Source organism: Rhincodon typus, chromosome 23, assembly GCF_021869965.1.
Source record: "Rhincodon typus isolate 14 chromosome 23, sRhiTyp1.1, whole genome shotgun sequence".
Taxonomy (NCBI): Eukaryota; Metazoa; Chordata; class Chondrichthyes; order Orectolobiformes; family Rhincodontidae; genus Rhincodon; species Rhincodon typus.
This window is the reverse complement of record NC_063354.1, coordinates 45,718,230-45,731,264: the sequence shown is the minus strand read 5'-3', so window position 1 is coordinate 45,731,264 and position 13,035 is coordinate 45,718,230. Positions and strand designations below refer to the sequence as shown.

General features: G+C 42.7%; 1 protein-coding gene across 1 annotated transcript in view; it reads left to right on the top strand.

The window, feature by feature from the left end:
* LOC109927898 (SAP30 binding protein) overlaps positions 1-13,035 on the top strand; it is an 88,114-nt gene that overhangs the window by 9,904 nt on the left and 65,175 nt on the right. Inside the window, exon 3 of the mRNA XM_048610694.1 lies at positions 2,627-2,674. Coding sequence (XP_048466651.1) covers positions 2,627-2,674 — 48 coding nt within the window. The remainder of the gene's footprint in view (positions 1-2,626; positions 2,675-13,035) is intronic.

The following is a 13,035-nucleotide window of genomic DNA, read 5'->3' as shown; positions in this document are numbered from 1 at the left end:
GGAAGGGTGTGTAGATAGTTTGGGTCATGTTGAGATCAAAAGGGAGGAGGTAATGGGGGTCTTGAAAAACATTAAGGTAGACAGGTCCCCAGGGCCTGATGGGACATACCCCGGAATACTGAGAGAGGCAAGGGAGGAAATTGCTGGAGCCTTGAGGGAAATCTTTGTATCTTCACTGGCTACAGGGAGGTCCCAGAGGATTGGAGAATAGCCATTTTGTCCCTTTGTTTAAGAAGGGTGGCAAGGATAATCCAGCTAATTACAGGCCAGTGAGCCTTACGTCAGTGGTAGGAACATTATTGGAGAGGATTCTTCAAGACAGGATTTACTCCCCTTGGAACTCAGTGGGTATATTAGAGAGAGGCAGCATGGCTTTGTGAAGTGGAGGTTTTGTCTCACTAACTTAGTTGAGTTTGTTGAGGAAGTGATGAAGATGATCAATGAGGGTAGGGCAGTGGATGTTGTCTAAGTGGACTTCAGTAAGGCCTTTGACAAGGCCCCTCATGGCAGGCTGATACAGAAGGTAAAGTCACACGGGGTCAGAGGTGAGCTTGCAAGATAGATTAAAAAAAATCTGGCTTGGTCATAGAAGACAGAGGGAAGCAGTGGAAGGGTGCATTTTTGAATGGAGGGCTGTGACTAGTGGCGTTCCTCAGGGATCAGTGTTGGGACTTTTGCTGTTTGTAATATATATAAATGATTTGGAGGAAAATGTAACTGGTCTGATTAGTAAGTTTGCCGATGACACAAAGGTTGGTGGAATTGTGGATAGCGATGAGGACCGTCAAAGGATACAGCTGGGTATGGATCGGTTGGTGACTTAGGCAGAGAGATGGCAGATGGAGTTTAATCCAGAAAAATGTGAGGTAATGCATTTTGGAAAGTCTAATCCAGATGGAAAATATACAGTAAATGGCAGAACCCTTAAGAGAACTGATAAGCAGAGGGATCTGGGTGTACAGGTACATAGGTCATTGAAAGTGGCAATGCAGGTGGAGAGGGTAGTTAACAAGGCATAAGGCATGCTTGCCTTCATTCGCCGAGGCATTGAGTTTAAAAGTTGGTAGATAATGTTGCAGCTTTATAGAACCTTAGTTAGGCCGCATTTGGAATATTGTGTTCAATTCCGGTCGCCACACTACCAGAAGGATGTGTTGGCTTTGGAGAGGGTACGGAAAAGATTTACCAGGATGTTGCCTTGTCTGGAGGGCATTAGCTATGAGGAGTGGTTGGAGAAACTTGGTTCTAACTGGAACGACAGAGGTTGAGGGGCGACCTCATAGAGGTCTACAAGATTATGAAGGGCATGGACAGTCAGAAACTTTTTCCCAGGGAGGAAGAGTCAGTTACCAGGGGCCATAGGTTTAAGGTGCGAGGGGCAGGTTTAAAGGTGATGTATGAGGCAAGTTTTTTTTAGGCAGAGGGTGGTGTGTACCTAGAACTCGCTGCTGGGGGAGGTAGTGGAAGCAGATACTATAGTGACTTTTAAAGGGCGTCTTGACAAATACATGAATAGGATGGGAATAGAGGGATACAGTCCCTGTAAGGATAGGGGGTTTTAGTTGTGATGGGCAGCATGTCGCTGCAGGCTTGGAGGGCCAAAGGGCCTGTTCCTGTGCTGTAATTTTCTTTGTTCTCTTTGAATTAGTGTTACACTGCAGCCTGTCTAATCAGAAAGTTGTTCCTAAGCTGATCTCTCCTAAACCCACAGCAACTAATGCCAATTGGAAAGCCAATCAAAAATGTATCTCTGGGCAGAATTACCTCGAACATGCGCACACACGTCAAAAACAAATTTATTTCATATTTGGCAGTTATCTTCATTTGTTTTTTCAAGCTGCACACAAATCTTTGGTATTCACTGTTTTTTAAAGCAGTGTCTTTTTTTCTCACAGCCCATTGTACAAACAAATAAAAAGATGTGGTCTCTTGCAAAAGATAAAGGAAAGTCAAATGTAGGAGTGCCAGGAGGCAGAGGGGACAGTATAAATCTGCTAAAAATATTCTGTTCTGCTGTGAGAATGACTCGTGTATAAAGCACCTGCAATGCTGAACCAAATGACTCCTGACGTCCCAGGTCCAACCTCCAGTCAACTGAGCTCAGATGCTGCAACTATTCCATACTACATTAGTATTTGTCCTCTTGGGGTAGAGACATGGAGAGGAAAACTGCTTTGGTTCTTCTTACAAGTGCTCTCTAGCAAGTCCTTTTGAAGATGGACATTGTGTAAAGACATTGTGTAAATTATCTCTGATAATTACATAACCTCTCATGTAGACTTGTATGAAAAATGACAAGTTAACTGAGGTACTGGATTGTAACTTAGAACCTGAAATAACATGGAGTCACCTCCTTCAGAAGAACATGGAAACTTCGCCTCTTGGCTGTTTTGAATATGGCTTGTACAGTCAGGGTGACTGTATTTCCATGTGGTTACTGAACCTACCATTGCCAGAGATCCTTGCAGGTTGCACCTAAAGTATGTTTGGTGGGATTTTGTCTGAAATTGGATTTTGTCTTGTGTGTATCTCAAGCAAGAGCTTGTTGCTCTGCACTGCACTGCACTGATAGCTACCTTGCATCTTCAAGTGATTTCTTTAACCTTGTCAATTCTTGTCTTTATAGGAAGGTGAAGATTCAGAAAAGGAGTTGCAGGAGGCAGATGGTATAAAGGTATCATTGTCATTTCGCATATGAACAATATATCAATCTGGGGCAGAGGGAGCGAGGGCCCACAAACTGACTTGAATGTGGAGAGTTCCATTGAGACCTTTCAACACCAATAAAGCATCGAGAGTGAGATCTATCTTTTAATTTTTAGCTGTCAAATATTAACTATACTGATTAGCCAGTTTGTGCCAGTGTGAACCTGCTATAGAATCATAATGGCACAGGAGGCCATTCTGCCCATTGGCTCCATAGCAATTCCCTGTCCAGCAATCCATTGAGTCTCAATTCCCACATTATCGCTGTGTCCTATAAATTTATTTCCCTCGTGGCAATTTAAAATCCAAACACACACGCTCTGTACCCTAATCATCTCCACTTCTACCGTCACAGGCATCAATTTTGATGGTATTAACACTCACTGCACAAAATGATTCTTTCCCACTTCCCTCTTTTTCTTGTTTGTCTCAGTGCAGGCTGGCAAGTTTACGTTAATATTTACTGAATGATTTGTATTTGTATATCACTTGCTTTTGTTCAGTATGAAGTGACAGTTAGTTAACTGCCTCATTCCTCCACTGTTTTGGATGAGTATATTACACTGACCAAACTCTTGTCCTGTTTCATTTAATTAAATAACTAACCTGTCTAGATTTTTGATGGAATCATTTCAGTCCTCAGTATCTGGGCTTACAAATGACTTATAAAGCATCCTTCCAAATTGCTTTTGGCCACTGAAAATCAATTTTCTAACTTTTACTCTTTTTGTAAATTGGTCAGTGGTACTAGCCAGTAAGTACTAGATTTCACCGGTTTCACAACCAGAAAGGTTTTTAATGAAGCCGATTGGACCGAAGTGTCTGTTGCTGTGCTGTTTGACTCTATGACTCTGTAAGTGAATAAGGGATGCAGCATATTTGGAAAAAGCGAAAAATGTAACATTGGAATGGGAATTGGAGAAATATTTAAAAGAGAAAAAGAGTTGCCAGGCTATTTTGAAAGGACAATTCAGTGATAATAATTGATTGTTCTTCCAAAAGGTCAGCACAGGCATGAAGAAATAAATGTTTTTTTTCTGTACCCTATAATTTATGTGGATTTGAATCCTGTCTGGACCCATTCTTTCCTTTTGCTTAGTCTGTGCTTTCAAAATTACTTGCGTGGTCTGTGTTTTATTCTATCTAGCTCAGTGCCGCTCGCACTCTTGAATCCTTAGATCTAAGCCATTGCTTATGCTCTGAGGAATTTTCAGCATCACCTCCTGCCACTGACCACAAATCCAAAGTTGGCCTCGATTTCTTTTTACACCTTTTTCACACCTTTTCATCTCTTGGCAGCAGGCACCAGATGATATCAAATCTAATGTGTACTTCATTCAAAAATAGCTGTGGCCACAATGGAAGTACTACAATCTTAAGTGAAGAACTTGCTGTCAATGCAAATGGGAGACTCTGGGGTTCAAAAAAATCACTAAAAGGGATTGATTAGCTCAGTTGACTGGACTGTTGGTTTGCAATTCAAAGTGATGCCAACAATGTGGGTTCCATTCCTACATCAGCTGAGGTTGCCATTAAGGACTCTCCTTCTCAACTTCTCCCCTTGCTCGAGACGTGGTGACCCTCAGGTTAAATTACCACCAGTCGTGTCTCTTTCTCTGTAATAAGAGAATGGCTGTATGGTCTGGTAGGACTGCAATGACTTACTATTGAGAGGTAGAGGTGGGAAGGTCAACAAAATTTGAGTATTGTTACTGTTCTCTTTATTTGGAGGAGTTACTAAATGAAAATGTTATCGAGTGGCACTTGAAAAGGAGTAGCCTGTTCACTGATACTCATCATGGCAAAGAGGCTGATGGTTTTTGCATCCACCTTCAGCCAAAGCTGCCAAGTGGATGGCCTCCTCCTGAGCAACATCCTGTCTAAATATTCTTTTCTTTATTGCGGACTTCAGCAGTCTGTGAATGGCAGCAACTTCCAGGACCCAAAGTAGATGCTGTGACCCACGTTGGAATGTCAAACCTGTGCAGCTTAGAAAGAATATTTCTCCTGACATCCCAGCATCACAGATGCCAGTCTTCAGTCAATTCGATTGACGCTAAGTGATATCAAAACACAGCCAAAGGCACAGGCCACAGACCCTGACAATGCTCCAGCAATAGTATTGAAGACTTGTGATTCAGAACTTGACACTCCCCTAGCCAAGCTCCTCTAGTTCAGTCATAACCCTGGCATCTACCCAACAATGTGGAAAATTGCCCTGGTATGTTCTGTACACAAAAAACAGGAAAAATCTAAACCCAGCCAATTACTGACCTATCGGTCTGCTCTTGATCATCAGCAAAGTGATGGAAGGGATCATTGATCAAACAGCATTTGCTCAACAATAACCTGCACACTAATGCTCAGTTTGGGTTCTGCTAGTACCATCTGGCTCCTGATCTCATTATAGCCTTGGTCCAAGCTTGAAGAAAAGAGCTGAACCTCAGAAGTGAGGTGAGAGTGACTGTCTTTGATATCAAGTCAGTGTGCAGAGATCTTGCAAAACCAAACTCAAAAGGAACCAGGAATAAAAATCTGCACTGGATGAAGCCATATAAAATGGTTGTGATTGTTGGAGGGTCAATCATCTCAGCCAGAATGTCACGGCAGAAGTCCCTCAGGGCAGTGAGTGAGGCACAAGTGTCTTTCACCTCTTGATCAATGACCGCCCCATTACTACAAGGTTAGAAGTGGGTACGTCTGCAGATTATTCAGGTACAGAAGCAGTCCATGTCCAAAGATTTGGTCAACAACCAGGCTCGGGCTGGTAAGTGGCAAGTAACATCCGCACCACAAACAAGAGAGAATCTAACCATCAGACCTTGTTATTCAATGGCATTACCATCACTGAATTCCAAATGGACAACATCCTGGGGATTACCATTCACCAGAAATTAAGCTGTACTAACCAGATAAATAGAGTGGCTAAAAAAAAGGTCAAAGTTAGGAATCCTGTAGCGAGTAACTCACCTCCTGACTACCCAGAGCCTGTCCACCATATACAAGGCTCAAGTCAGGAGTGTGATGTCTGCATGAGTGCGACCCCAACAGCACTCAAGAGGCTTGACACCATGCAGGACAAAGCAGCTCACTTGTTAGACACTGCATCCACTACCTTTCATATTTACTCCCCTCACCAATGCCACATAGTAGCTGCAGTGTGTACCATCTACAAGACACGCTGATATAACTCCCCAAGGCTTTTTTCACCCCACCTTCCAAACCCACAACCTGTACACATTAAAAGGAAAAGGTCAGTACTTGCAGATGAACATTGCCACCTGCAGGTTCTATTCCAAATTGCACACCAATTCAGAAGAGTGTGCCGATAATCAAGCCATCACTTATTGACAAGCCAACTTAAATGTGTAAATCTCAATTAAATGATCGAGATGTTCAACTTTCCCAATTGGCTGCTATTCAGAATAAAAGCAATTCACACCTTGTTTCAGCAACAGGAAAATAAGTATTTATTGTAACAGCATGTATTCTTTAGCAAATGGCAGAGAATAAAGAAAGGATTACTAATGTACTACTCTGCGACTATCTGCACTCCTCTCAAACCATGCTGTCTCTCTCTGTCTCGGTCACCAATAAAATAGTTGGTTTGCCACAAATGTTATGATTGGTAAAATACAGACAGGGTAAAAAATTTCTGTAGATCAAAGATCAGGCCACAAGTTGGAGAGCTATTTTTCTCAGTTTAGCAATGATGATACAATGTTGTCTGCAGAGCAATTGTCATTCTTAGATTCGATTGTTGATCAGGTGGACTAAGGTCTTTTTTCATATTAGACTTCTTTCTTTTAAGCTTGTTTTTGCCTTTTTCATTGAAGTAAAGAGAAGGGATAGAGATATTTTCTGTTTGCCAGCTCTGAATGTTTCTGACTCCACTGCTCTCACAAGTGTGTAGCAAACTATTGCTCACCAATCGGAGTGCTATCATCAGGCAATTTTTCCTAAACCCCGAGGCTTCTGGTGCCACTCTGTTTCATTAATATAATCATTTCACTACTCCAAAGGCAACAGAGCCTTGTGCAGCTAGAGATGTGTACCACTTGATGTTGTTCAATTTGCAAAGTTCTCTTGGTATTTTAAGTATATAGCAGTGTCTGACTTCCATTCCAGTTTGCAATCCAAAAAGTTCCTTCACTGCCACTGTATCCAAATTCTGCAGGTGCTGCTTTAGTCCAAGCACTGCAGTGGCTCAAAAAGGTAGCTTACCAGCACCTCCATCAGTGAAATTGTGGGTGGGCAATAGATGTTGGCCTAGCCAGCGACATACACATCCCATGAACAATTTGAAAACAATACCTCTTTCGAGCCTTGGTCTGGACATGGACAAAAAAGATGAGGTGAGAGTGATTTCTTCAATGGTTGTCATTGTTGAAGGTCAGTTGTTTCAGCAAACGGACATTTCCGCAGAGGTTCTTCAGTTGTGACCTAGGCCCAAACATCTTAGGCTGCTTCATCCATGACCTTTCCTGCATCATGATGTCAGAAGTGAGAATGTGCCACATAGAACAGCAATGTTCAGGACCATTTGCAATTCCTCAGGTGATGAAGCATTCCATGTTCTTATGCAGCAAGACCTGCTTGGACTGATAAATGGCAAGTAACATTCGTGCCACACAAGTACCAGGCAATGATCGTCACTAACAAGAAAGAATGTATGGTTGGTTCGTTCGCCAAGCTGGTTCGTTAGTTTGCAGATGTTTCATTACCCTGCTGGGTAACATCATCAGTGCAGCCTCTGATGAAGCGTTGTTGTGTTTTCTCACCTGTTACTTAAATTCTTGGGTCTGTTGGAGTTGATTACCTCATTCCTGTTTTTTTTGCAGCGGTGTGTATGTAGAGTTTAATTCTACATGTTTATTGATGGCCTTCTTGGCGGAGTAACACCATCTCCACAGAAAACATGCTGAAATTACTGGACCTATGCCTCATGACCCACTTTACCTTTAATGGCCAGACCTACGAACAAATCAACGGGACACCTATGGGGTCACCCATCTCTGGACTAATAGCAGAAGCAGTGAGACAGAGGCTGGAAAGCACAGCCAGTTCGCAGATCCAAACCAAACTATGGATCCGATACGTGGACCACACTTTTTCATCATCAAACAGACTAAACTAGAAGAAACACACCAACTTATAAACAACATTTTCACCAGCATCAAATTCACCAGAGAAGAGGAAAAGAGCAAACAGCTCCCATTCCTGGGCGTGATGCAAGATCGCAGGGACAACAAGAAATTTCTGACCAAAGTATTCCCATGTTTGTCTATGTTTGCCTTGTCCTAGGATCCTGATGTTGTCCCAATCGAACTGGTTGTTCACCTTGTCCATGTGTATGGGGACGAGTGAGTATTGGTCGTGTCTTTCTGTTGCTAGTTGGTGTTCATGCATTCTCGTAGCCAGTTTCCTTCCTGCCTGTCCCCTGTAATGTGTGTCACAGTCAAAGATCCCTGTACCTGGATGCAAGCAACCTACAGTGGAAAACAGACTTAGAAGGAGTCATTAACATCAGTCAACAAAAGAACAGAACCAAGGAAAGACAAACTAACCCACCAAAACTACAGGCAAAGATCAGACACTTGGATATGAAACCTATCTGACAGAAAACTAACAGACACAGAGAAAGTTGTTCTAATACGTGGACTCAATTACAACCACAGAGACACTAACAAGATGGAATTTCTAGCCACACTAGAATCCACACTGAAGATCAACGGCATCAATGAGGAAACACAACAAGCCATAAGACAGACAGTGGTCCCAACACTGACCAGAAGAAACGAACTTAACACACTCAACACATCAGAAAGGAAGGCCGTAGAAGGTCTGAAAAAAAGGCAAAAACATCATAATCCTACCAGCAGACAAAGGATGCATGGCAGTAATACTTAACAAATGAGACTACCTGACTAAAGCACAAAAGCTACTAGCAGACACAAATACATACTGACAAGTGGAAACAGACCCGACACTGCAACTGGGAAATAAAATCATCTACACACTAAAGACACTCAAACAGACAGGACAAATCAACAAAGCAGACTACCTAAAAATGAAATCTGAAGGGACAAACACCCCCCAGTTCTATGGCATCCCAAAGGTACACAAACCGGAAGTACCCCTCAGACCCATAGCCTCTCTCCCAGGCACACCAACGCACAGATTAGCCAAGGAATTACAACAAAGACTAAAGCACCTCATCAACAACTCAACCCACTCAATTCACTCAGCCCAAAGAATTCCTCAAAACCCTCAAAGACATAAGAATAGACGAGGACAAGATCATGGTGTCCTTTGACGTTACCGCCCTATTCACATCGATCGACATACAATTAACAAGAGAAACACTAGCCACACTACTGAAAGAACTGGACCAGAGTAACACCATCTCCACAGAGAACTTGCTGAAATTACTGGATCTATGCCTCACGACCCACTTTACCTTTAATGGCCAGATCTGCGAACAAATCATCGGGACACCTATGGGGTCACCCATCTCTGGACTAATAGCAGAAGCAGTGAGGCAGAGGCTCAAAAGCGCGGCCCTTTCGCAGATCCAAACCAAACTATGGATCCAATACGTGGACCACACTTTTGTCATCAAACAGACTAAACTAGAAGAAACACACCAACTTATAAACAACATATTCACCAGAGAAGAAAAGCAACAGCTCCCATTCCTAGATGTGATAGTAGAACACAGGGCCAATGGGGATTTTCTGACCAAAGTATACAGAAAGGCCATTCACACGGATCAAGTCCTAAATTTCACCAGTAACCACCCCAACACCACAAATGGAGTTGTGTGAAAACACTGTTCAAATGAGCCACGACACACTGCAGCAACCCAGAACTATGCCAAAATGAAGAAGAATTCCTCCACCAAGTATTCAGAGACAACGGATACCCGAACAGCTGGGTCTGACTATGCCTGTCACACAAACAACAACAGGAAGATGCAGTATACCCCGACACACTTGTCACATTACCATATATCAATAATGTATCTGAACTGACCACGAGACTCCTATGGCCACTGGGCATCAGAGTGTCACACAAACCTACATCAACTCTACGCAAACTGCTAACAAAAACCAAAGACCCCTTACCCACTATGGACAGAACCAACGTAATATACAAGATTCCATGCAAGGACTGCGACAAACGGTAGATTGAACAGATAGGAAGGAGACTGGATATGAGAATACGTGAACACCAACTAGCAACAAAAAAAACACAACCAATACTCACTTGTCTCCATACACACGGACAAGGAGAACCACCAGTTCGATTGGGACAACGTCAGGTTCCTAGGACAAGCCAAACGGAGGCAAGCATGGGAATTTCTAGAGGTCTGGTTCTTCACCAAGAAGGCCATCAATAAGCACACCACTGCAAAGAAAAACCAGAAATGAGGTAATCAACTCCAACAGACCCCAGAGTTTAAAAAACAAACGGGAAAACACGACAACGCTTCATCGGAGGCTGCACTGATGATGTTACCCAGCAGGGTAATGAAACATCTGCAAACTAACAAACCAGCTCAGCAAGTGAACCAACCACAGCATCCACAACCCGAGCTACAAATCTACTCAAGAAAGAGAGAACCTAACTCATCACCCCTTGATGTTCAATGGAATTACCATCACTGAATCCCCATCATTAGCATTAAGTTGAAACTGAATTAATCCAGCCATTAAAAACTGTCACTAAAAGGGGCCATGAAATGTCCTTGGCCAGCAGGGTTAAGAAGAATCCATAAGGAGCATGAGAATAGCTGTAACTCTCTTAGTTTTAACATAGTTATGGAAAAAGATAATACTGGTCCACAGGTTAAGATGCTAAACTGGAGCAGGGCCAATTTTGGGGCCATTAGGCAGGATCTCCAGAATTGGACTGGGTAAGTCTGTTTGAAGGAAAAGGAATAACTGGCAAATGGAGGGCTTTTAAAAGTTTGATATCAAGAGACCAGCGATAGTATGTCCCCGTGAGGGTGAAGCGAAAAGCTGGCAGGTTTAGGGATCCCTGCTGACAAGTGATTATTGAGGCTCTGGTTAGGAAAACGAAGAAGGCATATGTTGGGTTTAAGCTATCAGGCTCAAGTGAATTCCTAGGTGACTATAAAAAGTGTAGGAGCACACTCAAAAGGGAAATCAGAAGAGCAAAAAGAAGTTATGAGATTGATCTGGCAAAGTAGGTTAAAGATAATCCCAAAAGGTTTTAAAGCTATATTAAGAGTAAAAGGGTGGCTAGGGAGAAAATAGGTCCCCTTAAAGATCAGCATGGCTGTCTATGTATGGAACCACAGGAGACGAGGAGAGAATCATAGATGCTAAGGAAATAAGGGAAACAAAGTGGGGATGTTTTAGACCACATACACGTTACCAGAATGAAGGTGTTTGCAGCCTTAAAGCACATTAAAGTGGATAAATCCCTGGACCTGATCATGTCCATCTTTGAACATTGTGGGAGGCTATGTAAGAAATTGCAGAAGCCCTTGTAGTGATTTTTGCCTCATCTTCAGCCACTGGTGAAGTTCCGGAAGACTGGAGGGTGGCTAATGTTGTTCCATTGTTTAAGAAAGGTAGCAAAGACAAGCCAGGGAACTACAGGCCAGTGAGCCTGACATCAGTGGTAGGAAGGTTACTGGAGAGGATACTGAGAGACAGGATCAACCAACATTTGGATAGTCGAGGTCTGATAAGATTTAGTCAGCATGGATTTGTGCACCGGAAGTCATGTCTGACAAATCTTTTTAGAGTTTTTTGAAGAAGTAACCAAAAGGATGGGTGAGGATATGGCAGTGGATGTTGTCTATATGGACTTTAGTAAGGCCTTTGACAAGGTCCCACATGACAGGCTAGTCATGAAATTTGGGTCGCATGTGATCCAGGGAGAGCTAGCTAATTAGATTCAAAATTGGCTTGATGCTAGGAAACACAGGGTGATGGTTGAAGGTTGTTTCTCGGACTGGAGGCCTGTGACTACTGGTGTGTCACAGGGGTCAGTGCTGGGACCTTTGTTATTTGTTATTTACATAAATGATCTGGACGTGAATGTACAAGGCATGATTAGTAAGTTTGTGGATGATAAAGAATTAGGAGGTATTGTTGATAGTGAAGAAGCTTATCAAAAATTACAGAGGAATCTTGATCAGATGGGGAAGTGGGCTGAGGATCAGCAAATGCAATTCAATACAGATAAGTGTGTGGTATGGCATTTTGGAAAGTCAAACCAAGGTAGGACTTATACAGTAAATGTTAAGGAGGAGTGTTGTGGAACAGAGGGACCCAGGAATACAAGTACATGGTTCATTGAAAGTGGTGTCACGGGTGGACAGGATGGTGAAGAAGGCATTTAGATACCGGTGTTCATCGGTCGAGACATTGAGTGTAGGAGTTGGGATGTTATGTTACAGTTGTATATGTCATTGGTGAGGCCGCACTTGGAGTATTGTGTACAGTTTTGGTCACCCTGTTATAGGAAAGACATAATTAAACTGGGAAGTGTGCAAAGAAGATTTATGAGGATGTTGCCAGAACTGGTAGGCCTGGTTATAGGGAGAGGTTGGCCAGGATAGGACTGTAGTCCTTGGGACATAGGAGAATGAGGGTTGACCTTATTGAGGTATATAAAATCGTGAGAGGCGTAGATAGAATGAAAGAATATAGTCTTTCTCCCAGGGATGGGGAATTGAAAATTAGAGGGCATAGGTTTAAGGTGAGAGGGGATAGATTTAAGAAGAACCTGAGAGGCAACTTCTTCACTCAGAGTGGTGCATATATGGAATGGGCTGCCAGAGAGGTCAAGGCAGGTACAATTGCAGCATTTAAAAAACATTTGAATAGATACATGGATGGGAATGGTTTAGAGGGATTTGGACCAAATGCAGGCAATTGGAACTATCTGAATGGGCACCATGGTCAGCATGGACCAGTTTAGGCTGAAAGGCCTGTTTCCATGCTGTATTACTCTATGACTCTAGGGAAACAGTGGGCCCACTCAACGTTCCTCCTTTATCCTTATGTGTGGAGCCACAGGAATTGGGTTAGATCCTTAATGAACACTTTATGTCAGTATTCACCATAGAGCGGGACCTGAGGGATTTTGAGGTAGGGAAAAGTGTGTGAATACTCTCAGGCTTTACGGTTGGCAGACAAAACAACAGTTTTGTTTTGGTATCAAGACAACAAGTTTGAATTTAGCCAATTAAGTTAAACCAAGCACCTAGATACAGAAAACCAATTGAATTTAAAACTGATGGTTTTGACAATCTGAAACCAATCATGTTATAAGAATTCAGAGATAGTA